General features: G+C 47.2%; 1 protein-coding gene across 3 annotated transcripts; it reads left to right on the top strand.

Annotated features, from left to right (window-relative positions):
- The first annotated feature begins 602 nt into the window (after window positions 1–602).
- On the top strand, window positions 603–23,626 carry PPP1R14D (protein phosphatase 1 regulatory inhibitor subunit 14D). 3 transcript variants are annotated; one of them, XM_015141954.3, is made up of 5 exons: window positions 603–976; window positions 21,385–21,500; window positions 22,819–22,902; window positions 23,078–23,110; window positions 23,310–23,626. In XM_015141954.3, exons 1-5 carry the CDS (start codon window positions 722–724, stop codon window positions 23,422–23,424), a joined length of 603 nt encoding a protein of 200 aa, XP_014997440.1. In that variant the 5' UTR covers window positions 603–721; the 3' UTR covers window positions 23,425–23,626. The 3 variants fall into 3 exon arrangements, with proteins under 3 accessions (XP_014997440.1, XP_077795253.1, XP_014997439.1); XM_077939127.1 differs by lacking the exon at window positions 21,385–21,500 and having other exon boundaries at window positions 613–976; window positions 23,078–23,135; XM_015141953.3 differs by lacking the exon at window positions 21,385–21,500 and having other exon boundaries at window positions 614–976.
- Window positions 23,627–23,887: the final 261 nt, after the last annotated feature.

Below are 23,887 nucleotides of genomic sequence, written 5' to 3'. Positions count from 1 at the left end.
CCTCAGGCAAGCGGGCAAGGTAGACTAGGCTCGATAAATTTGCCTTTGCAAGCAGGTAAACTGCCTTTATAGGCCAGGCTGATAACAGTTTACATTTGGACACACCCAGACACTGGGGGCACTGGTCCTGTGGGAGCCATGGATAACTGACCTCCAACTCCATCCAGCAGCTGGGACTCTGCCCCCAGTGGTGCTACATTCTGAGCAAGAATCCCTGCCAGCCAGGGATGCTGCTTCTGCGGAATCTGACCACGGCTTCTCAGAGCCCAGAGTGGATCTAGCCCCAAGAAGGTGGGATACAGAGGGATCCCAGGTGAGAACGATTCAGATCCCGTTCCAGAACTGGCCATAGAGCAGCAATTGGAGCCCTGTACGCTTCAGGACCCCAGGGCCCCTTCCTCCTCACTGGGCATGGCAGCCTCTTGACCTTTGCTCATCTGCACTTTATGCCACTTTGGGCCCGAGAAGCTGCAGAAAGGGAGGCTGGGGCATGGCTCTGGAGTGCCACTCACTGGCTGGCAGTGAGGAGCCAGGAGACTGGCATTCCCAGCACCAAAGTCCTATTGATCTTTGCCCTTGCCCCTCCCTGGGAGCCTTGGCCCTCCTCCTGCCTTTATTTCTTCTCTGCTGGCCTTTCCTGTTCTCTGTCTCCTCACTTCCCTCCGTGACCCTGCTCTGAACTGGCGGTTTTTCCCAGCTCCTTGCCCAGGCCAGTCCTTCCATGCTGTCTTCAAGCCCTGCTTCCTGCACATCTCCCAGCCCAGACGGGGAGAACCCATGTAAGAAGGTCCACTGGGCTTCTGGGAGGAGCAGGACATCATCCACAGACTCAGAGTCCAAGTCCCACCAGGACTCCTCCAAGATACCCAGGTCCCGGAGACCCAGCCGCCTGACAGTGAAGTATGACCGGGGCCAGCTCCAGCGCTGGCTGGAGATGGAGCAATGGGTGGATGCTCAGGTTCAGGAACTCTTCCAGGTGGGTAGCACAGGGGAGAGTGGGAGGAGATAGGGGGCCTGGGGCCCACCCAGGGGACTGAGACCTTCACAGGAGCTGAAGGGCTGATGTGAGGTGCTTCCATGAAGAGAAAGCTTTTGTAACTGATGAAAGGAAGAAGCAACGGTTTGAAATCCAGAAGTCTGCCTCGCTCCAGGCTTGGCTGTGCCTCTGTGCTCTTTGTGATCTGGGGAAGGTCTTTTAACATCTCTAATCTATAAAACAGGGCTGTTAGTGCCTGTTATGTCTCCTTTATAGGACTTTCTGAGGCTCCAATGAGATAATAGAAGGGAAAATGCTTGGTCACACTATTTTTCAAAATTTTATATCTTGATTTACTCCCATCCTCAATGCACATGCATGTCCAGAGCTACATTTTCTTTTCTTTTTCTTTCTTTCTTTCTTTTTTTTTTGTTTGTTTGTTTTTGAGACAAAGTCTCACTCTGTTGCACAGGCTGGAATGCAGTAGTACAATCTCAGCTCACTGCAACCTCTGCCTGCTGGGTTCAAGCCATCCTCTGACTTCAGCCTCCAGAGTAGCTGGGACTTCAGGTGCGCACCACCACGCCTGGCAAATTTTTTTGTATTTTTTTTTTGTAGAGATAGCTTTTCGCCATGTTGCCCAGGCTGGTCTTGAACTCCCGGCTCAAACAATCTGCCTGCCTCGGCCTCTCAAAGTGCTGGGATTAGAGGCGTGCACCACCATGCCCAGCCTAGAGCTATATTTTCCAATTCTGTAGCCATCAGCCATGTGTAGCTGTTTGACTTTAAATGAATTATTATTATTATTATTATTATTATTATTATTTGAGATGGAGTCTCACTCTGTCCCCCAGGCTGGAGTGCAGTGGTGCAATCTCAGCTCACTGCAAGCTCTACCTCCCGGGTTCACACCATTCTCCTGCCTTAGCTTCCCCAGCAGCTGGGACTACAGGCGCACGCCACCATGCCCAGCTAATTTTTGTATTTTCAGTAGAGACGGGTTTTCACCGTGTTAGCCAGGATGGTCTGGATCTCCTGACCCTGTGATCCGCCCGCCTCGGCCTCTCAAAGTGCTGGGATTACAGGCGGGAGCCACCACGCCCAGCCAACTTTAAATGAATTGTAATTAAATAAAATTATTCAGTTCCCCAGTCACATGGGCCACATTTCTTTTTTCTTTTTCTTTTTTTTGAGACAGAGCCTTACTCTGTCACCCAGCCTGGAGTGCAATGGCGCGATCTCAGCTCACTGCAACCTCCGCCTCCCAGGTTCAAGCAATTCTCTGCCTCAGCCTCCCGAGTAGCTGGGATTACAGGCATGTGCCACCATGCCTGACTAATTTTGTATTTTTAGTAGAGACGGGGTTTCTCCATGTTGGTCAGACTGGTCCCAAACTCCTGACCTCAGGTGATCTGCCCACCTCGGCCTCCCAGTGCTGGGATTACAGGCGTGAGTCACCATGCCCCGCCAACATAGGCCACATTTCAAGTGTTAAATAGCCCCATGTGGCTAGTGACTACTATGTTGTCAGCCCAAATATAGAACATTTTCGTTATTTCAGAATGGACAGTGCAGGACTAGAATGTTAAGAGTAACCAAAGTTGAGTGCCAATACCAGGACCTAAGCAATCTTTGACCCTGGCTCTGACTAACACTCTTCAACCCCACTCTGGGAAAAGGACAGGCCTTGGTCCCTGGTCACTGGAAATGGCACTTTCTTACTTATATACCTTCAAACCTGGATTCTAGAGAGGTGACAACTGCTGCTCCAGCAATAAGAATAACATTCTGAACACTTAACTACGTGCTAGGCACAATGCCAGGCACTGACATGCATTCTTTCATTTAATCCTCCCCACAACTCCATTAAGCAGGTACTGTTTTTCTTTTCTTTTTCTTTTTTTATAGAGATGAGGTCTTGCTATGTTGCCCAGGTTGGTCTTGAACTCCTGGGCTCAAACGATCCTCCAATCTTGTCCTCTCAAAGTGCTGGGATTATAGGTGTGAGCCACCATGCCTGGCCAGCAGGTACTGTTTTATAGCTGAGGGAATGGAGGTTTACACATGTTGAGTAACTTGCCCAAGGTCACACAGCTAGGAAGCCATGGGATCAGGTGTGAAGCCTGGCCACTTATTTGAGCAGCCAGTTATTCTCCACACTTGAAATACTTAAGAAAAAAAAAACAGATGCCCTGGCTCCTCCTCAACTGAATTTAAATCTACTATAGTGGAGTCCAGATACTGGGCGTTTTTTATAAGCTCCACAGTTGGTTCTAATGTGTGGCTGGGCTGAGAACCATAGGCCAGGCTAGCCAGGAGTTCAAAATATGTGGTCCTTGTTTCTCCTTCTTGTTGACTCGGATCCTATCTTTTTGGGGCAGCAGGGCCATATAATTCCTGTGGGTAAGGGTTCTCAGCAGTCCTAGGGTGCAGGTGGTGAAGAATGATTGATGTGACCCAGTCTATCTCGATACTAACTGGGTCATGTGTCCGTTTGGTTAAGGTGTTGACCATGTCCCTTGCAGCATCCCAAGCATCTACCTCCCAAGCCCACTCACTGAGGGTGGGGAGACCCCGTGGAGCTGGGAGGCAAACTATCTTGGCCTGTGTCTCCTCTGACCTTGCAGGACACATCCACTGCCCCTCACTAATTCCAGCACTCTCCATTGGATCAGTTTCAATTTCAGAGTGTTTATTGTGCACTTGCATAAAGTCTCAAATTTCTGACACTCCAGGGCAAATCCTTCCAGGCATCAAAGAAAGACAGTAGCTAAAGAACCTTGTTTTGCAAGATGAAAGTGGAGGGCTGGAGGCTGTACAGTAATAAGCCTGTAACACAGAAAACAAGACATGTGGGAGGACCACTCCCAGGCAATGACTGGAATAAAATGCCTGGCCTGTGATTGCCATGGCAATTGTCCAAAGGTGCCAGGTGGCAGTTTCTTTCCCAATCCCTGCGCTTTGCAGCAGGAAGCAGTTAAGTAGCTGGGGAAGCCCCAGGTGGTTGATCGTCTTGGGCAGAGGTCAAGACAGCACAGTCTCCAGCCTTACTCTACTCCATTCCAGTTTTATGAAGAGTTCCTGCCCACCCACCAGGGCTCTATCCCAGACACCCACCTTAGACAGCCGCAGTGGGAAAGCATCTAAAGATGCAACACAACACTTTATTTGTTTAGTATCTTGGGACCAACCTTCCTTTGTTGGAGGGCTCTACCTCTTCTCCCTGGATGTGCAGCCTGGTGTGGGGTCTTTGGAGGAACCAAGTCTAGGAATGCAGACTTGGGGTCCTAGAGCTCCTATTGTCTGGAGGTAGAGCATGGATTTGCCTTCTAAACAGGGACTTAAATATGCATGAGTTTCTCCTGTTTTATGGAGACCCTTGCCCAACATGCACCCCTTTAGTTACCATCGGCTGTATTTCTTTTCTTTTCTGGACAGGGTTTCACTCTTGTTGCCCAGGCTAGAGTGCAATGGCGCAATCTTGGCTCACTGCAACCTCTGCCTCCCAGATTCAAGAGATTCTCCTGCCTCAGCTTTTCAAGTAGCTGGAATTACAGATGCCCACTACCACACTTAGCTAATTTTTTTTTTTTTTTTTGAGACGGAGTCTCGCTCTGTCACCCAGGCTGGAGTGCAGTGGCCGGATCTCAGCTCACTGCAAGCTCCGCCTCCCGGGTTCACGCCATTCTCCTGCCACAGCCTCCGGAGTAGCTGGGACTACAGGCTCCCGCCACCTCGCTCGGCTAGTTTTTTATGTATTTTTAGTAGAGACGGGGTTTCACCGTGTTAGCCAGGATGGTCTCGATCTCCTGACCTCGTGATCCACCCGTCTCAGCCTCCCAAAGTGCTGGGATTACAGGCTTGAGCCACCGCGCCCGGCCTATTTTTTTTGTATTTTTAATAGAGACGGGGGTTTCACCATGTTGGCCAGGATGGTCTCAAACTACTGACTTCAGGTGATCCATCAGCCTCAGCCTCCCAAAGTGCTGGGATTACAGGCGTGAACCACCACACCTAGCCTACTGTCCCCTATTTCTTGTCACCTTAGAGCCAAACTCCTTAAAGGACTTGTCCACACTCACAGCCTTATTTACTTTTTCCCTGCCTGTCGTCAGTCAGTCCACTGGAATCTGCCTTCTGCTTCTACCACTCTATTGAGAGCTCTGGCCAAGGTCACCAGTCACTGCCTTGGGGGTAAATCTAATGTTCACATTAGCAAGGGACACTGTTGACCATCCCAGAGTTTTGAAACATTCCTTTCCTGTAGCTTCCTTTTTGATATAGTAACATTTTAAGTAATAATTCTATTAAACTTTTGACTTAAAAAAAAGTATTGTCTGGACAGGCGCGGTGGCTCATGCCTGTAATCCCATCACTTTGGGAGGCCGAGGCAGGCAGATCACGAGGTCAGGAGATTGAGACCATCCTGGCTAACACGATGAAATCCCGTCTCTACTAAAAATACAAAAAAATTAGCCGGGCGTGGTGGCAGGCGCCTGTAGTCCCATCTACTCGGGAGGCTGAGGCAGGAGAATGGCGTGAACCCGGGAGGTGGAGCTTGCAGTGAGCCACGATCATGCCATTGCACTCCAACCTGGGTGACAGAGCGAGACTTCATCTCAAAAAAAAAAAAAAAGTATTGTCAACTGGGTGCAGTGAATCATGCCTATAATCCCAGCACTTTGGGAGGCTGAGGTGGGCAAATTGCTTGAGCACAGGAGTTCGAGATTAGCATAGGTAATATGGTGAAACCCTGTCCAAAAAAATAGAAAAATTGGCCGGGCGCGGTGGCTCAAGCCTGTAATCCCAGCACTTTGGGAGGCCGAGACGGGCGGATCACGAGGTCAGGAGATCGAGACCATCCTGGCTAACACGGTGAAACCCCGTCTCTACTAAAAAAATACAAAAAACTAGCCGGGCGAGGTGGCTGGCGCCTGTAGTCCCAGCTACTCGGGAGGCTGAGGCAGGAGAATGGCGTGAACCCGGGAGGCGGAGCTTGCAGTGAGCTGAGATCCGGCCACTGCACTCCAGCCTGGGCGGCAGAGCGAGACTCCGTCTCAAAAAAAAAAAAAAATACAAAAATTTAGCAGCGTGTGATGGTGTGTGCCTGTGGTCCCAACCACTTGGGAGGCTGAGGTGGGAGCATTGCTTGAGCCTGGGAGGTCAAGGCTGCAGTGAGTCATGATCGTGCCACCGCACTCCAGCCTGGGCGACAAAGCAAGACCCCGTCTCAAGAAAAAAAAAAAAAAGTACTGTCGATGAATGTGTGAAACAAACATTTGTGTTTAACTTGATTGCCTCTATAAAAAAAGGAAAAAAAGTTGTTGGTTCATCTGAGCCTTATTTCATTGCTGGTCTCCCTGGTGGAGAGGTCAGGAGTAAGGGCCCTGGATATGGAGAGGAGGTAAGAAAGGGGGTTAAATCAGGCAGCAGCCTCCAGCAAACCACCCTATGTGAGATAGAGTCACATGTTTCACACTTGTTCATCTCAGTAGGGGTTGTTTTATATACCTGCTTATGTTCTTAGAGTTCAAAAATTATTTGAGGGCAAGAGTATTTGGACTGTGATGTCAGCCCACATTCTCAACACCAGATTGCAGTGGTAGCCCTTTTTTTTTTTTTTTTTTTTAATAGAGATGGAGTCTTGCTATGTTGTCCAGGCCCCTCTTTAACCCCTGGGCTCAAGCAATCCTTCCACCTTGGACTCCCAAAGTGCTGGGATTACAGGGGCGAGCCACTGTGCCCGGCCTGCAGTGGCAGTCTTGTACTCAGTAATACACATACCTGATATTAAATATGTAGTCATGCCCTGCTTAACCACAGGGATGCATTCTGTGAACTGCTACATTGTTAAGCAATTTCATCATTGTGCAAACCTCATAGAGTGTACCTACACAAACCTAGTAGCTATTGTTCCTTGGCTACAAACCTGTACAGCAGGTTACTGTACTGAATACTGTAGGCAGCTGTAATATAATGCTAAGTATTTATATATCGAAACATAGAAAAGGTATAGTAAAAATATGGTAGAAAAGATTTTAAATGGCACGACTGTATAGGGCACTTACTATGAATGGAGCTTGCAGGACTGGAAGTTGTTCTGGGTGAGTGGGTGAGTGAATAGTGAGTGAATGTGAAGGCCTAGGACATTACTGTAGATTTTATAAACACTGTACACTTAGGCTACACTAAATTCTTTCTTTTCCTGCTGGGTACAGTGGCTCATAACTGTAATCCCAGAACTTGAGAGGCCAAGGCAGGAGGATTGCTTGAGCCCAGGAGTTCAAGACCAGCCTGGGCAACATAGTGGGACCCCACTCTACAAAAAAAAAAATTTTTTTTTTTTTTTGAGATCGAGTCTCGCTTTGTTGCCTAGGCTGGAGTGCAGTGGTGTGATCTCGGCTCACTGCAAGCTCCGCCTCCCGGGTTCACGCCATTTTCCTGCCTCAGCCTCCCGAGTAGCTGGGACTACAGGCGCCCGCCACCACGCCTGGCTAATTTTTTGTATTTTTAGTAGAGACAGGGTTTCACCGTGTTAGCTAGGACGGTCTCGATTTCCTGACCTCGTAATCTGCCTGCCTTGGCCTCCGAAAGTGCTGGAATTACAGGTGTGAGCCACTGCGTCCCGCCAAAAAAATTTTTTTAAATTAGCCAGGGGCCAGTCGCAGTGGCTCATGCCTGTAATCCCAGCACTTTGGGAGGCCAAAGTGGATGGATCACATGAGGTCAGGAGTTAGAGACCAGCCTGGCCAACATGATGAAACCCCGTCTCTACTAAAAATACAAAATTAGCCAGTCATGGTGGTGGCCACCTGCAATCCCAGCTACTCGGGATGCTGAGGCAGGAGAATCGCTTGAACCCAGGAGGCGGAGGTTGCAATAAGCCGAGATTGCACCATTGCACTCCAGCCTGGGTGACAAGAGCAAAACTCTGTTAAAAAAAAAAAAAAAAAAATCAGCTGGATGCGGTGGTGTGCACCTGTAGTCCCAAGTACTTGAGAGGCTGAGGTAGGTGGATTGCTTGAGCCCGGGAGGTTGAGGCTGCAGTGAGCCGTGACTGTGCCACTGCACTGCAGCTTGGGTGACAGAATGAGACCCTATCTCAAAAACAAAAACAAAAAAACACCCCACAAAACAACAACAACAACAAAATGTCTTTTTAATTTTTAAAAAACTGTTTCTGAGGCCAGGCATGGTGGCTCATGCCTGTAATCCCAGCACTTTGGGAGGCCAAGGCAGGCAGATCACCTGAGGTTGGGAGTTTGAGACCAGCTTGACCAACATGGCAAAACCCCATCTCTACTAAAAAAATACAAAAATTAGGAGGGCCTGGTGGCGGGCACCTGTAACCCCAGCTTCTTGGGAGGCTGAGGCAGGAGAATCACTTGAACCCGGGAGGCGGAGGTTGCAGTGAGCTGAGATCGTGCCTTTGCACTCCAGCCTGGGCAACAACAGTGAAACTCCGTCTAAAAAAAAACAAAAAACAAAAACAAAAAAAACTGGTCTTGAACTCCTGACCTCAAGCGATCCTCCTGCCTTGGACTTTCAAAGTGTTGGGATTATAGGCATGAACCACCATAACCAGCTGCTACACTAAATTCATAAAAATTTTTTTTTCTTTCTTTTTTCTTTTTTTTTTTTGAGACAAGGTCTCACTATGTTTCCCAGGCTGGTCTCGAACTTCTGGGCTCAAGCAATCTGCCTGCCTTGGCCTCCCAAAGTGCTAGGATTACAGGCATGAGCCACTGTGCCCAACCTATAAATTTTTTTGTCTTTCTTCAGTAATAAGCTAACTTCAGATTACTATAACTTTTTTACTTTATAAACTTTAAATTTAAAAAAAAAAAAGAGAGATGGGGTCTTGCCATGTTGCCCAGGCTGGTCTCTAACTCCTGGACTCAAGCAATCCTCCCACCTCAGCCTTCCAAAGTGCTGGGATTACAGGTGTGAGCTACCACACCCGGCCCTGAACTTTTTAATTTTTTAAATTGTTGACTCTTTTGTAATAACACTTAGTTTAAAACACAATCACATTTTACAGTTGTACAGAAATATTTTCTTTCTTTATATCCTTATTCTACAAGCATTTTTTTTTTTAGACAGGGTGTCACTTTGTTACCCAGGCTGGAGTGCAGTGCACGAATATGGCTCACTGCAGCCTCGACCTCCCGGGTTCAAGAGATTCTCCTACCTCAGCCTCCCAAATAGCTGGGACTACAGGCCCACATCACCATGCCTGGCTAATTTTTGTATTTTTTGTAGAGATGGGGTTTCACCATGTTGAGCAGGCTGGAGCTTTGTACTATTTTTTAAATTTGAAATTTTTTTTTCTTACTTTTTGAACTTTTTTTTTTTTTTAGCCGAATACATAAGCACACACATTAGCCTAAATAGGGTCAGGATCATCAATATCACTATCTTCCACCTCCACTTCTTGTGCCACTGGAAGGTCTTTTTTTTTTTTTTTTTTTTTTTTCTTTCCAGTTGCAAGATTTAATAGAGTGAAGACAGCGCTCCCATACAAAGGGAGGGGACCCAAAGAGGGTAGCCGTTGCTGGCTCAAATGCCTGGGTTTATATCCTGATCATTGTCCCTCCCACTGTGCTCTCAGGCAATAGGTGATTGGCTATTTCTTTACCTCCTGTTTTTGCCTAATTAGCAATTTAGTGAGCTCTCTTTACTATCTGGTCGGGTGTGAGCTAAGTTGCAAGCCCCGTGTTTAAAGGTGGAAGCGGTCACCTTCCCAGCTAGGCTTAGGGATTCTTAGTCAGCCTAGGAAATCCAGCTAGTCCTGTCTCGCAGTCCCCCTCTCAACAGGAAAACCCAAGTGCTGTTGGGGAGATTGGCCGACGACCACTCTGACTGCTTCCTGCTGAATTGGGGTGTAGTACGGGTTGTGCAGTTGAGATTTCCTTGAAACAGGTGCCTTTGATGTCATTAACATTGGAGCACGGGCTAGCAGGCCGGTCCAGGGGTCCGTGGTAGATTTTAGTCATGGACTGCATCTGGGGCTCCATTTGAAGAACGATTTGTAGCTTTACAGCTTTGATTCTGGAAGAGACAAACTTAACAGGGAGGTTAAAGATACAGGGTTCAAAGAGGAGTAACACTATTATAGCTGCTAGAGGTCCTAAGAAGGGGAGAATCCAGGGCATCCATTGGCTGGGGAGGCCCCAGGGTCCGTTGTTTTGAAGCTCCTCTGCTCTATGTTGTATTCGATCTCGAATTTCTTTAACTTTTTCGGTGACGATTCTGGATTGATTAACGTAATAACAGCATTCTTCCCCTAAAATAAACAGGTTCCCCCTCTTTCGGTGGTTAGCAAGTCTAAAGCTCTTTGATTTCGAAGGACTACAGCTTCTAGGGAGTTAAGTTTGATCTTGCAAGGTGACCAGGGAGTCGGCAACCCATTCCATGTCACCATTTAGCTCTTGAGATAGTTCGTAGTAGAACTGAGTAGAGGTTGTGATACCGCCAATGCCAATACCTAGTCCGCCTAGCACTCCTGCTCCAATAACAAAAGGAAGAATGGATACTCTTCTGTTGCGGGGCTTAGGTAAGACATGATTGTATAAATCTTGTTCAGTGTAGATGGTCATAGGGGGCACTAAGAATGAGAGGAAGCACATAGATTCTGAAGAGCCATTCAAACAACCATAGACTGAGGTACCACAGACAAAAATATTCCTGAGGGTAGGCAGACTATTCGTGTGCAAGGAGTTACCCACCTGATGCATTGGGAGTTGGCTGTGTCTGTAGTATTGCTACATTTTACATAGGTGAGGTTTGAGGTATGGGCTATTTCCACATTGGAAACAAGAGGTCCTACTAAAACGGAAGTGGAGTTTATTTCCGTGCTGAAGTTGTTCCATTGTTCAGGTACAGGGATTGAAATGTATGGCCTGAAGTGCAGGGGGAGGCACATCCAACAGTTAGAAGGATTTTGGGCCGAGACCTCATGGAGCCCAGTGAGGGTGATATTAAATAGACTTACCAGGTGAGTATGGGTACAGAGGGTTTCATGTAGTTTTGAGAAATCTAGTCCTTTGTAGGGGGTAGGGGTGCTATGTACCCGGGTCAGTTGAGAGATTGCTTCCTTTACGTGTTTTTCTCTTGCCTGATCTTGAACTCCATCCCCATCAGACATACAGGTATGGGTGAAGTAAGTCCAACAGACAGACCACTGGAAGGTCTTTAGGGGCAACAACAGGCATGCAGCTGTCATCTCCAAGATAACAGTGCCTTCTTCTGGAATACCTCCTGAGGAATCTGCCTGAGACTGTTTTACAGTTACTTTTTTGTTTGTTTAACGAGTAGAAGGAGAACACCCTAAAATAATGATTAAAAGTATAGTATAGTGGCTGGGCGCGGTGGCTCAAGCCTGTAATCCCAGCACTTTGGGAGGCCGAGATGGGCGGATCACGAGGTCAGGAGATCGAGACCATCCTGGCTAACACGGTGAAACCCCGTCTCTACTAAAAAAAATACAAAAAAAAAAAAACTAGCCGGGCGAGGTGGCGGGTGCCTGTAGTCCCAGCTACTCGGGAGGCTGAGGCAGGAGAATGGTGCAAACCTGGGAGGCGGAGCTTGCAGTGAGCTGAGATCCGGCCACTGCACTCCAGCCTGGGCGACAGAGCGAGACTCCATCTCAAAAAAAAAAAAAAAAAAAAAAAAAAGTATAGTATAGTAAACACATAAACTAATATCATTGTTATTTATTATCATTAGATGTATTCTGTACTGTGTGTAATTGTATGTGCTATACATTTACACAACTGCAGTACAGTAGGTTTATTTACACCAGCATCACAATATGTAATTAATGCCTTGCACTATGACCTTATGATGGCTACAATGTCACAAGGCAATAGGAAATTTTCAGCTCCATTATAATCTCTGTTTTTTTTGTTTGTTTGTTTGTTTGTTTTTTAGACAAAGTCTTGCTCTGTCACCCAGGCTGGAGTGCAGTGATATGATCTCAGTTCACTGCAACCTCCGCCTTCCAGGTTCAAGCGATTCTCCTGCCTCAGCCTCCTGAGTAGCGGGATTACAGGGACGTGTCACCATGCTAGGCTTATTTTTGTATTTTTAGTAGAGACAGAGTTTCCTCATGTTGCCAGGCTGGTCTCGAACTCCTGACCTCAGGTGATCCACCTGCCTTGGCCTCCCAAAGTGCTGGGATTACAGGCATGAGCCTCTGCTCCCAGACTCCATTATTATTATTATTATTTGGGATAGGTTTTGGCCCTGTGACCCAGGCTGGAGTGCAGTGGCTTGATCTTGGCTCATTGCAACCTCCACCTCCTGGGATCAAGCCAGCCTCCCACCTCAGCCTTCCAAGTAGCTGGGAGCACAGGTGCATGCCACCACACCCGGGTAATTTTTTCATTTTGTGTAGAGATGGGGTTTTACCATGTTTCTCTGGCTGGTCTCAAACTCCTGAGCTCAAGTGATCCACCTGCCTTGGCCTCCAAAAGTGTTGGGATTACAGGCATGAGCCACTTAGCCTGGCCCCATTATAACGTTATGGGATTACCATTGTATATGTGGTCAGTTATTGACTGAAACATCGTTATGTGGCACATGACTATACATGTATTGAATATCAAAAGTGATATAATGATGGTTTTGGGGGCAGGACTGATACTTTTTTTTATTATTATTATTTAATTTATATATATATATGTGTGTGTGTGTGTGTGTGTGTGTGTGTGTGTGTAGAGACAAGGTCTCCCTATGTTGCCCAGACTGGTCTTGAACTCCTGGACTTAAGCAATCCTCCCACCTCAGCCTCCCAAAGTGCTGGGATTACAGGTATAAGCCACTGCACCTGACCAAGACTGATGCCTTTTTAAAGGCAAAGTTCTAATCATTAGAGTGTTTTTTGTTTGTTTGTTTGTTTGTTTGTTTGTTTGTTTGTTTTTGAGACAGAGTCTCACTTTATCACCCAGGCTGGAGTGCAGTGGCACGATCTCGGCTCACCACAACCTCCGCCTCCCAGGTTTGAGTGATTCTCCTGCCTCAGCCTCCCCGGTAGCTGGGGTTACAGGCATGCACCACCACACCTGGATAATTGTTGTATTTTTAGTAGAGACGGGGTTTCGCCATGGTTGCCAGTCTGGTCTCAAACCCCTAACCTCAGGTGATCCGCCCGCCTCGGCCTCCCAAAGTGCTGGGATTACAGGCATGAGCCACTACGCCTGGCCTAGAGTGTATCTTTATTATAATGCTCACCCGCACCTTCTGAGATTCCAATTATAGATGTTAGACCACTTGATATCCATAGGTCATCAAAGTTCTTTTCTATTCTGTGCTCCCCCCTACCCTGCCCACCCAGGATTTTTTTAATCTGTGCTTCCTTTTGGCTCATTTCATTTGCTATATCTTCAACTGACTTTTTTTTTTTTTTCACACAGTGTTAAACATGCTGTTAATTCTATCCAGTAAAGTTTACATTTAAAATATGCAGTTTTTCTTCTCTAGGTGCTCCATTTGTTTTTTTGTTTGTTTGTTTGTTTTGAGACAGACTCTCACTCTGTCACTGAGGCTGGAGTGCAAAAGGTGCGATCTCAGCTCACTGCAACCTCTGCCTCCCTGGTTCAAGCAATTCTCCTGCCTTAGCCTCCTGAGTAGCTGGGATTACAGGCATGGACACCATGTCCGGCTAATTTTTGTATTTTTAGTAGAGATGGGGTTTCACCATGTTAGCCAGGCTGATCTCGAACCCCTGACTTCAGGTAATCCCCACCTTGGCCTCCCAAAGTGCTAGAATTACAAGTGTGAGCCACGGCACCCGGCCTAGTTCTTTTTTCTTAATTTTTTTTTTTTTAAATGGAGAAGAGTTCTTGCTATGTTGCCCAGGGTGGTCTCAAACTCCTGGCCTCAAGCACTCTCCTGTCTCAGCCCCCACCAAAGTGCTGAAATTAACGCATGAGCCACTGTGCCCAGCTGGTTCTTTTATTTATTTATTTATTTATTTATTTTTATTTTTATTTTATTTTGAGACAGAGTCTTGCTCTGTCACCCAGGCTGGAGGGCAGTGGCATGATCTCGGCTCACTGCAACCTCCACCTCCCAGGTTCAAGCCATTCTGCTGCCTCAGCTTCCTGAGTAACTGGGATTACAGGTGCATGCCACAACACCTGGCTAAATTTTTATATTTTTAGTAGAGACGGGATTTCACCATGTTGGCCAGGTTAGTCTCAAATTCTCAAATTCCTGACCTCAAGTAAGCCACCCATCTCAGCCTCCCAAAGTGCTGCGATTATAGGCATGAGCCACTGCACCTGGCCTGATTCTTTCTTTTATCTTCCATATCTCTCATTACTGTGTTCATGTTTTCCATGTCTGCTAATTCTATCATTTATGTCATTTCTGGGTCTGCTTTTTAAGTTTTTTAATCCAGGCCACACCTGTAATCCCAACACTTTGGGAGGCTGAGGTGGGTGGATTACCTGAGGTCAGGAGTTAGAGACCAGCCTGGCCAACATGGTAAAACCCCATCTCTGCTAAAAATACAAAAACTAGCCAGGCGTGGCAGCGGCACCTATAATCCCAGCTACTTGGGAGGCTGAGGCAGGAGAATTGCTTGAACCTGGAAGGCAGAGGTTGCAGTAAGCTGAGATCGTGCCACTGCACTCCAGCCTGGGCGACAGAGCGAGACTACATCTCAAAAAAAAAAAAGTTTTAAATCCAGAGTGAGAGGGAGAGCAGCAAGATTGTTAAGGGGCAGAAGGAGCTTGGTCTGCTTTTATTGACTAATTTCCCTCTTGGTTACAGGTCACATTTTCCTGCTTCTTAGCACAACCAGTAATTTTTGATTAGAAACTAGACATTGCACATTTTATGTTGAGTGACTGAATTTTTAGTTTGGCTTTGTTCTAGTAGGTGATTAAGTTACTTATGGTTCAGCTTGATCTGTCTGAGCTTGCTTTTAAGCTTTGCTAGAGTTAGTCTAGAGTAACCTTTAATCTGGAGAGGAATTTAACCCTCTAGTAATGCCTGACCTTTGTTGTTATTATTATTATTATCATTATTTTTTGAGACAGAATCTTGTTCTGTTGCCCATGCTGGAGTGCAGTGATGTAATCAGGGCTCCCTGCAACCTCAGCCTCCCAGGCTCAAGTGATCCTCTTGCCTTAGCCTCCCTCAGATCTGGGACTACAGGAGCATGCCACCACACCTGGATAATTTTTAAACTTTTTTTTTTGTAGAGACAGGGTCTCACTATGCTGCCCAGGCTGGTCTCAAACTCCTGAGCTCAAGTGATCCTCCCGTGTCAGCCTTCTAAAGTGCTAGGATTATAGGCAGGAGCCACCATGCCCAGTAAGCATGACCCTTTTGAGGTCTGTACTGAACTCCTGCATGATCAAGAATAACTGTCCACTCTGGTTGGAACTCAGTTTGTCTCCAAGTCCTGTGTGGGGTCTCGGAACTGTTTCCCTCTGTGCCTTCAGTGCCTCATAATATCTGGTCTTGTGAAAATTTTACTCTATGAATATGCATCTTAAGAGTTCAACACGGTGGCTCAAGCCTGTAATCCCAGCACTTTGGGAGGCCGAGATGGGCGGATCACGAGGTCAGGAGATCAAGACCATCCTGGCTAACCCGGTGAAACCCTGTCTCTACTAAAAAATACAAAAAACTAGCCGGGCGAGGTGGCGAGCGCCTGTAGTCCCAGCTACTCGGGAGGCTGAGGCAGGAGAATGGCGTAAACTCAGGAGGCAGAGCTTGCAGTGAGCTGAGATCCGGCCACTGCACTCCAGGCTGGGGGACAGAGCGAGACTCCGTCTCAAAAAAAAAAAAAAAAAAGAGTTCAACAAAGATTCAAGAGAACCTTTATGCAGATTGCTGGAGGTCTCTTTCTGCATACATCCTTCCTTCCCAGAACTTTGTCCAGTAACTTCCAGCCATCTCACCCCTCTTAAACTCTGATCTGTCTTATCAATTTAGCAAGACCACTGTGCTCTATTTGGGATCTCTCTGCTCTGTGATTTGGAAGTTGCCTCCAGGAAGAAATCTGGGGCAATGGGAGTTTACCTCTTTTGTGTCCTGGTCTCTGGGATTACAGTCCTGAGTTACCTGTCATCCAATGTCTGAAAATATTGTTCATATATTTTGTCTAGTTTTCTAGTGACTCAAATTGTGAGAATAAACTTCATCGTGACCAGAAGCATAAATATCTGATTAACTCAGCCTTCAGGTCTCAGAGGAGAGCTCACTGCCTAGGAAGCCTTCCTGAACCCCAGCCTTGGTTAAGCTCCCCTCCCATGTGCTGCCATAGTATCTCATCAGGGTACCTATCACCCTGTTATGTTTTTTGTCTTGTTTTGGTTTTTTGTTTTGTTTTGTTTTGTTTTGAGACAGCGTCTCACTCTATTGCCCAGGCTGGAGTGCAGTGGTGCGACCTTGGCTCACTGCAATCTCAGCCTCCCGAGTTCAAGCAATTCTCCAGCCTCAGCCTCTCGAGTAGCTGGGATTAAAGGTGCCCACCACCACGCTCGGCTAATTTTTTTGTATTTTTAGAAGAGAGGGGGTTTCACCATATTGGCAAGGCTGGTTTCGAATTCCTGACCTCAAGTGATCTGCCCACCTCAGCCTCCCAAAATGCTAGGATTACAGGCATGAGCCACTGCGCCTGGGCTCACTCTGTATGGTAACTGCCATTTCACTTGTCTGTATCCCTCAATAAACTATAGGCTTTTTAAGGCCAGGGTCCTCCTCTCTGTCTTGCTGTATGCCCCAGCACTCATCATGATGCTTAGTACATAGGATGCACTCAATAACAAGGCAGAGGCCAGGCCTGGCCCTGTCTCTACAAAGAAATACAAAAATTTTCCAGGTGTGGTGGAGCATGCCAGTAGTCACAGCTACTCAGAAGGCTGAAGCAAGAGGTTTTCTTGAGCCCAAGGAACTTGAGGCTGCAGTGAGCTATGATCGCACCAATACACTCCAGCCTGGGTGACAGAGGGACACCGTGACACCTCGAATCAAAAAAATATGAATAAAAATAAACAAATAAATGCTGAGTAAGGTGACCTAGATGTCAAGGAAGCAAAGGGGAAAATCTAGATCTTAAGGTGAAAGGGCTAACTTAGGCATTATTTATTTTTAAAAAGGTATGGAAGGACCAGAATTGTTAAAGTGGTTATCCACTGGCAATGGGAGCAGTGAGAAGGTAGGTGAGGTTTCTTTTTCTTTTTCTTTGATTTATTTTTTTTTCTTCTCTCTTCTTTCTTCTTCTTCTTCTTCTTCTTCTTCTTCTTCTTCTTCTTCTTCTTCTTCTTCTTCTTCTTCTTCTTCTTCTTCTACAAGCAACTTTATTGAAGTATAATTGACATAGCAGTAAATTTGCACTTTTTTTTTTTTTTTTTTTTTTGAGATGGAGTCTCCCTCTGTCACCCAGGCTGGAGTGCAATGGAGTGATCTCAGCTCACTGCAACCTCCGCCTCCCAAGTTCAAGCAATTCTCCTGCCTCAGTCTCCCGAGTAGCTGGGACTACAGGCACCCGCCACCACCATGTCTGGCTAATTTTTTGTATTTTTAGTAGAGATGGGGTTTCACCATGGTAGCCAGGATGGTCTCAATCTCCCGACCTCATGATCCATTCACCTCCGCCTCCCAAACTGCTGGGATTACAGGCGTGAGCCACTGCATCCAGCCTATATAATTTAATTACTTATAATGTCTATTTTTATTATGTCTCCTTGACTGCCACCACCTCTTTGAGGCAGCATCTTTGTTTTTCTCACTGAAGTTCTCAAGTTCACAATGCCAGGTAAATAATAGGCACTGGGCACATATGTTGAATAAATTCCAAAGGATTTTAATCAAATGCAAAGGGTGAAATTCTCTGTCAGGTGTGGTGGCTCACACCTGTAATCCCAGCACTTTGGGAGGCTGAGGCGGGCAGATCACTTGAGGTCAGGAGTTCAAGACCAGCCTGCTCAACATGGTGAAACCCCGTCTTGACTACAAATACAAAAATTAGCCATCCTGGTGGCAGGCACCTGTAATCCCAGCTATTCGGGAGGCTGAGGCAGGAGAATTGCATGAACCTGGGAGGTGGAGGTTGCAGTGAGCTGAGATGGAGCCACTGCATTCCAGCCTGGGCTACAGAGCAAGACTCCATCTCAAAAAAAAAAAATTACGGCTGGGTGCAGTGACTCACACTTGTTATCCCAGCACTTTGGGAGGCCGAGGCGGGCAGATCACGAGGTCAGGAGATGGAGACCAGGCTGGCTAACAATGGTGAAACCCTGTCTCTACTAAAAATACAAAAATTAGCTGGGCATGGTGGCCGGTGCCTGTAATCCCAGCTACTCGGGAGGCTGAGACAGGAATGTCACTTGAACCCGGGAGGCAGACGTTGCAGTGAGTTGAGATCGTACCACTGCACTCCAGCCTGGGCAACAGAGCAAGACTCCGTCTCAAAAAAAATAATAAATGAATAAATAAAATAAAATAAAAATACAAAAATTAGCCAGGCCCAGTGGTGGGCTCCTCTTGTCCCAGCTACTCAGGAGGCTGAGGCATTGAGAATCACTTGAACCTGGAATGCCATGGTTGCAGTAAGCTGAGATTGCGCCACTGCCCTCCAGCCTGGGCAACAGAGTAAGATTCTGCCTCAAAAAAATAAAATAAAATAAAGTAAAAAAAGGTGAAATTCTCAAACCAGTGAAAAATTGTAAACGTGAATATAAAATATGTGTCCAAGTCAGTATGGGGAAAACTTGTTAAGCATTAAAAAAAAAAAAAAAAAGTAGTGGCTAGGCAGGGTGATTCATGCCTGTAATCCCAGCACTTTGGGTGGCCGAGGTGGGTGGATTGCTTGAGCTCAGGAGTTAAAGACCAGCCTGGGAAACATGGTGAAACCCCGTTTCTACCACAAATATAAAAATCAGCTGGGTGTGTTGGTGCACGTCTGTGGTCCTGGCTACAGGACCACAGAGCAAGATTCTCTCAAAAAAAAAAAAAAAAGTCCCCTTCATCTGTAAAATGGGTAAATGAAAAGATAGCAGAAAGAATGTCCTTGTTGAAGCAGCAAAATATGAATTTTATTATATTTGAGCTCACGTCCTTTTTTTTTTTTTTTGAGATGGAGTCTCACTCTGTCCCCCAGGCTGGAGTGCAGTGGCCGGATCTCAGCTCACTGCAAGCTCCGCCTCCCGGGTTCACGCCATTCTCCTGCCTCAGCCTCCCGAGTAGCTGGGACTACAGGCGCCCGCCACCTCGCCCGGCTAGTTTTTTGTATTTTTTTAGTAGAGACGGGGGTTTCACCGAGTTAGCCAGGATGGTCTTGATCTCCTGACCTCGTGATCCGCCCGTCTCAGCCTCCCAAAGTGCTGGGATTACAGGCTTGAGCCACCGCGCCCGGCTCACGTCCTTTTTTTAATAGACCTATCTTTTAGAGCAGTTTTAGGTTCATAGACAAACTGAGCATAAAGCACAGATATTTCCCATATCTCCCTGCCCCCACGTATGTATAGCTTCCCCCACTATCCTCCACCAGCAGCAAGGTTATACATTATTTGTTACAATCAATGAATTTACATTGACACATCATTATTGACCAAAGTCCATGGTTTAAATTCAGCTTCACTCTTGGTGTATATTCTATGGTTTTGGACAACTGTGCATGACATGTATCCACCGTTATAGTGTCATACAGAAGAGTTTCACTGTCGGCCGGGCGCGGTGGCTCAAGCCTGTAATCCCAGCACTTTGGGAGGCCCAGACGGGCGGATCACGAGGTCAGGAGATCGAGACCATCCTGGCTAACCCGGTGAAACCCCGTCTCTACTAAAAAATACAAAAAAAACTAGCCGGGCGAGGTGGCGGGCACCTGTAGTCCCAGCTACTCGGGAGGCTGAGGCAGGAGAAATGGCGTAAACCCGGGAGGCGGAGCTTGCAGTGAGCTGAGATCCGGCCACTGCACTCCAGCTCGGGGGACACAGCGAGACTCCCTCTCAAAAAAAAAAAAAAAAAGAGTTTCACTGTGCTGAGAATCCCCTGTGCTCTACTTGCCCCTCCTCCCTCTTTCCCCTGTGGCAATCAGTGATCTTTTTACTACTGCCATACTTTGGCTTTTTCCAGCAGGTCTTATTGTTGGGATCATAGAGTATTTAGGTTGGCTTCTTCATTTTTTTTTTTTTTTTAGAGACAGTGTCTCTCACTTTTTTGCCCAGGCTAGACTCCTTGGGACTATACAGGTGCATGCTACTGTGACTGGCTTCGAACTGGCTTATTTAACTGTCATATGCATTTTAGGTTCCTCCGTGACTTTTCATGGCTTGATAGCTCATTTCATTTTTGCACTGAATAACATTCCATTCTCTGGACATACCAGTTTGTTTATCCGTTCACCTACTGAAGACTATCTTAGTTGCTTCCACGTTTGGCAAGTATGAATAAAGCTGTTATAGATCATCTGTGTGCAGGTTTTATTATTTATTTATTTATTTTTGTGAGACAGAGTCTCACTCTGTCGCCCAGGCTGGAGTGCAGTGGTGCGATCTCGGCTCACTGCAAGCTCTGTGTCCCAGGTTCACGCCATTCTCCTGCCTCAGCCTCCCAGGTAGCTTGGACTACAGGCACCTGCCACCACGCCCAGCTAATTTAATGTATTTTTAGTAGAGACAGGGTTTCACAGGATTTTAGCCAGTATGGTCTCAATCTCCTGACCTCGTGATCCGCCCACCTCGGCCTCCCAAAGTGCTGGGATCACAGGAGTGAGCCACTGCGCCCAGTCATCTATGTGCAGGTTTTTGTGTGAATGTGTTTTCATCTCTTTTGGGTAAATACCAAGGGAGTGTAATTAATGGATAGCATGGTAAGAGTGTGTTTAGGGCTGGGCATGGTGGCTCACGCCTGGGATTACAGTGCTTTGGGAGGCAGAGGCGGGAGGATCACTTGAGACCAGGAGTTTGAGACCAGCCTGGACAACATATTGAGACTTCTGTCTCTACAAAAAATAAAAAATTAGCTGGGTGGGGTGGTGTACACCTGTGGTCCCAGCTACTTGGGAGGCTGAGGTGGGAGGATCCCTTGAGCCTGCGAGGTCAAGGCTGCAATAAGCCTTGATCGTGCCACTGCACTCCAGCCTGGATGACAGAGCAATACTTTGTCTCAAAAAAAAAAAAGTTTACTTTTGTGAGAAACCACCAAACTGTCTTCCAAAGTAGCCACACCGTTTTGCATTCCCACCAGCAGTGAATGACATGAATGAATGAATGTTTTAATTTGCAATTCCCTAATGACATATGATGTTGAGCATCTTTTTATACACTCACTTTCCATCTATATATCTTCTTTAGTGGGATGTCTGTTCATATCTTTTGTCCATTTTTTAATTGCGTTGTTCATCTTCTTCTTGTAATTTAATTTTTTTTTTTTTTTTTTTGAGACAGAGTCTTGCTCTGTCACCCAGGCTGGAATGCAGTGGTGCGCTCCACTCTCTGCAACCTCTGCCTCCCGGGTTCAATCGATTCTCCTGCCTCAGCTCCCGGAGTAGCTGGGATTATGGGTACGCGCAACCACACCCAGCTAATTTTTGTATATTCAGTAGAGATGGGGTTTCACCATGTTGGCCAGGCTGGTCTCAAACTCCTGACCTCAAATGATACACCCGCCTTGGCCTCCCAAAGTGCTGAGATTACAGGCATGAGCCACCATAGCCAGTTTTTGTTTTGTTTTGAGACAGAGCCTCGCCCAGGCAGGCTGGAGTACGGTGGCACGATCTCCACTCACTGCAACCTCCACCTCCTGGTTGAAGCCATTCTCCCGCCTTAGCCTCTCAAATAGCTGGGATTACAGGCCTGTGCCACCAGGCCTAGCTACTTTTTGCATTTTTAGTAGAGACAAGGTTTCACCAAGTTGGCCAGGCTGGTCTCGAACTCCTGACCTCAAATAATCCACCCACCTCAGTCTCCCAAAGTGCTGGGATTACAGGCGTGAGTCACTGTGCCTGGTCAGTAATTCTTTGTATTTTTTGGGTAACAGTCCCTTATCAGATGTCTTTAATTTTTTTAATTTTTTTTTTTTTTTTTTTTTTTGAGACGGAGTCTCACTCTGTCGCCCAGGCTGGAGTGCAGTGGCCGGATCTCAGCTCACTGCAAGCTCCACCTCCCAGGTTCACGCCATTCTCCTGCCTCAGCCTCCTGAGTAGCTGGGACTACAGGCACCCGCCACCTCGCCCGGCTAGTTTTTTGTATTTTTTAGTAGAGACGGGGTTTCACTGTGTTAGCCAGGATGGTCTCGATCTCCTGACCTCGTGATCCACCGTCTGGGCCTCCCAAAGTGCTGGGATTACAGGCTTGAGCCACCGCGCCCGGCCAATTTTTTTAATTTTTAAATTATTTTTATTTTTATTTTTTTTGCAACGAAATCTCCCTCTGTCACCCAGGATGGAGTATAGTGGCACAGTCTCAGCTCACTGCAACCTCTGCCTCCCAGGTTCTGGGTTCAAGTGATTCTCCCGCCTCAGCCTCCCAAGTAGCTGGGATTACAGGCATCTACCACCATGCCTGGTTACTTTTTGTATTTTTAGTAAAGATGGGGTTTCACAATGTTGGCCAGGCTGGTCTTGAACCCTTGACCTCAGGTGATCTGCCTGCCTCGGCCTCCCAAAGTGCTGGGATTACAGGTGTGAGCCTCCGCACCCAGCCAAAATATAGTACATGTTTAGTAAATTACTGTTGAATGGAAAACTGAATGGGTGTTCTGAGTGAGGAGAAAGTCTAACCATGGGAAATTGGAGAGAGGTGGGCTGAGTCCCTGACAGTAACCTTCATTCCAGCACCAGCTGGTCAGGCCCCTCTGAGACCCATGTGATTTCCAAATAGGATCAAGCAACCCCTTCTGAGCCTGAGATTGACCTGGAGGCTCTCATGGATCTATCCACAGAGGAGCAGAAGACTCAGCTGGAGGTAGGATGGGGGCTAGAAGCCGGCCTTGGGTCAGAGGGAACCCAGACTCCCAGGTTCTGCCTCCTTTGGTGGAGTGGAGAGAACCAACCCAGAGGGGAGAATTCTTGGGAGATTGGTGGGGACTTGTGGGAAAATGCTGTGACTTGGGGCCCTCTCTGTGTTCTCCCCTATCTAGGCCATTCTTGGGAACTGCCCTCGCCCCACAGAGGTAAGGGACGTTCTGCTGGTCTGAGGTAAGAGGAGGCCCAATGTGGGAGGCAGCTAATGAAGAGGAGTATTTGAAGGGAAGGCTTGACTGTGGGTCTTCTCCTTCTCTGGGGAGTTAGGGGTAGGGGAAGATTAGAGAGGGCAGGGTGAGGGGTGAATTGTGACCCCAAGCCTTGGTCTCACTCCTGTTTCTCCCTCAGGCTTTTATCTCTGAGCTGCTCAGTCAACTCAAGAAACTCCGGAGACTCAGCCGGCCTCAGAAATAAGCCTGAAAGACCATCTTTAGCAGCCTCGGTGCTGCCAGGCCTGCCCTGAAACTCCAGATCCTGGCTAAGAGGGAAATAGCTCCTTGGGACACAAACAAGAAATGTGAACAAGGAGGGACATTTGCATACTCCTACTGGCTGTGCGGTCACAACTAGTTTCTGTCAGCTGGGCTCTCTGGGAGAGAACTGGCTGCTGTCTAATGCCTTCCTTGGCAGCCAAATGGATAAAACCTTTAGGAGCCCCAGCTCAATGGAGTGTGGAACATGTCTGTGCTGAGGGACAGGGGAGGGAGAGGATGAAGTGATACACAGAAAGGCCACAACCTAAGTCACTAGGCTGTGCCCACACACCCCGTCCGTCCGTCCGTCCGTCCGTCCGTCCATCCGTCCATCCGTCCATCCATCCATCCATCCATCCATCCATCCATCCATCCAAAGGACTCGAGAATTCAAAGACGAAGGTCACAGCTCCACTTCAGAGAGATCACAATCTAGCAAGGCCAAGGAGCCAA

This window comes from Macaca mulatta, chromosome 7 (assembly GCF_049350105.2).
Source record: "Macaca mulatta isolate MMU2019108-1 chromosome 7, T2T-MMU8v2.0, whole genome shotgun sequence".
Classification (NCBI taxonomy): Eukaryota; Metazoa; Chordata; class Mammalia; order Primates; family Cercopithecidae; genus Macaca; species Macaca mulatta.
Note: the sequence above shows the minus strand (reverse complement) of the source record. Positions and strands in the feature narration are given on the sequence as shown.